This window comes from Helianthus annuus, chromosome 9 (genome assembly GCF_002127325.2).
Source record: "Helianthus annuus cultivar XRQ/B chromosome 9, HanXRQr2.0-SUNRISE, whole genome shotgun sequence".
Taxonomy (NCBI): Eukaryota; Viridiplantae; Streptophyta; class Magnoliopsida; order Asterales; family Asteraceae; genus Helianthus; species Helianthus annuus.
The window spans coordinates 93,518,652-93,520,269 of NC_035441.2; the positions used below are offsets into that span (position 1 = coordinate 93,518,652).

Genomic DNA, 1,618 nt, shown 5'->3' on the forward strand with positions numbered 1-1,618 from the left:
CTCCGACATCCACAACCGTCTGGGACCACAACCCACAACGAAGGGCATGATCGCACCGACCCAGACGGCCACACATATTGTGGGGAATCCCACTCGGCCAATAGCCGACCGGGAGGATATAAGTATATTCCTCCCACTCAACCCCGCACTACCTACGTCCGCGCTGAAAAGCGCAGGCCAACCCAACCCTACAGGCCAAAGTCCACATCCGAAAACTCCAAATTCGTTCTGGATATCGCCCACGCCGAAGTCACAACGACTAAACTCCCACTCACGATTGGGAAATACAATGGTTCATCCGACTCGGACGACCACATGAACATTTTTACCGGCGCTGGGTGCAATGGTAAATGGGACGAGGCCACATGGTGCTATTTTTTCCCCAGACCCTCACTGGATTAGCGAGGGTCTGGTTCGATTCTTTGGCAGTTGGAGCGCTGGCTTCATTTGAACAACTGCAAGCAAAATTTCTTGCACACTTCAGCCAACAACGATGTCACAAATGTCATTCAACGGACGCCATGAACATCTGGCGCGGAGACAACGAAAGCCTGGAATCTTTCGTTATCCGCTACAATAAAGAATGCCTTGAGATCAGTGGGATAACAGATCAAATGGCCCGCAACCATTTCATTTTAGCCGTCAAGGACAATGAAATGGTGATGACCATCTCGGGCAAGGAGGGCTTGCCAGAAAAGTGGGACGACATCATGGCCGCGGTCAAGACGTACGCCCAAACTCAGCGGTCTCTCAAACCGCACACTGCCAAGGCACAGCCCCACGCGGAAGGTCAATCCTCCCGCCAAGACGCCAAGCGCAACAAGCGCAACCGGGACACATGGAATCATGGCAACGATTCCAATCCTTACGTCCCGCGCGCCTACCAGCCCGACGCAAGAAAAACGATCAATACCCAACGCGAACAACGGGCATCAAAGAAGGAATCTCGGGACCGCAATTAGACCGAGATCAACAAGTCACCAAGAGAAGTCCTCCAGACGGACGCACAGTTCTTGCGACCGACCAACCGATGAAGTCCAAAAAGAACCAAGATCTCATTCTTTACTGTGAGTATCATAAGGACTCAGGCCACTCAACTAACAATTGCATCAGTCTCCGATTAGAGATTGAACGAGCCCTGAAAGAGGGGAAGCTGCAACATCTGTTGACAGCCGCGCAGAAACAAACCAAGCGCATCACCCCCAGCGACGAGGGCACTTCCACGGGCAAAAAGACCATGTATGTGGCCTCAACCCACGTGATTAATGGAGGCCGTGGAAGGCCGCACAAGGCGGCAAGAAGAGGGGATAATGACTGGAAAGATGAACAAGTTGTTGTCCCCAAAGTCCGAGGCGGACCGAGCGACAGGCGCGCCGTCGTTATCACCGGCTACCTAGCTCATTACTGCACGGAGCGATTGTTCATTGACCCGGGCAGTACTGCTGACATCATCTATGAGCAGTGCTTCAACTAATTCGATCAGGAGGATAATGATCGATTGTAGCCGGTAGATTACCCTTTGGCCGGATTCGCGAGGGAAATGGTGTTCCGCCTGGGCCAAATTACATTCCCCGTGCGCCTTACCAACGGTAAGCACACGCGGACCGAGGAGGTAAAC

General features: G+C 52.8%; 1 protein-coding gene across 1 annotated transcript; it reads left to right on the forward strand.

The window, feature by feature from the left end:
* The first annotated feature begins 350 nt into the window (after positions 1-350).
* Positions 351-962, forward strand: LOC110875879. Its single transcript, XM_022124075.1, has one exon. It carries the CDS (start codon positions 351-353, stop codon positions 960-962), a length of 612 nt encoding a protein of 203 aa, XP_021979767.1.
* The last annotated feature ends 656 nt before the right edge of the window (positions 963-1,618 follow it).

Coding starts and splice junctions, on each gene's coding strand:
- LOC110875879 (XM_022124075.1), top strand. CDS start 351: ATGGGACGAGGCCACATGGTGCTATTTTTTCCCCAGACCCTCACTGGA.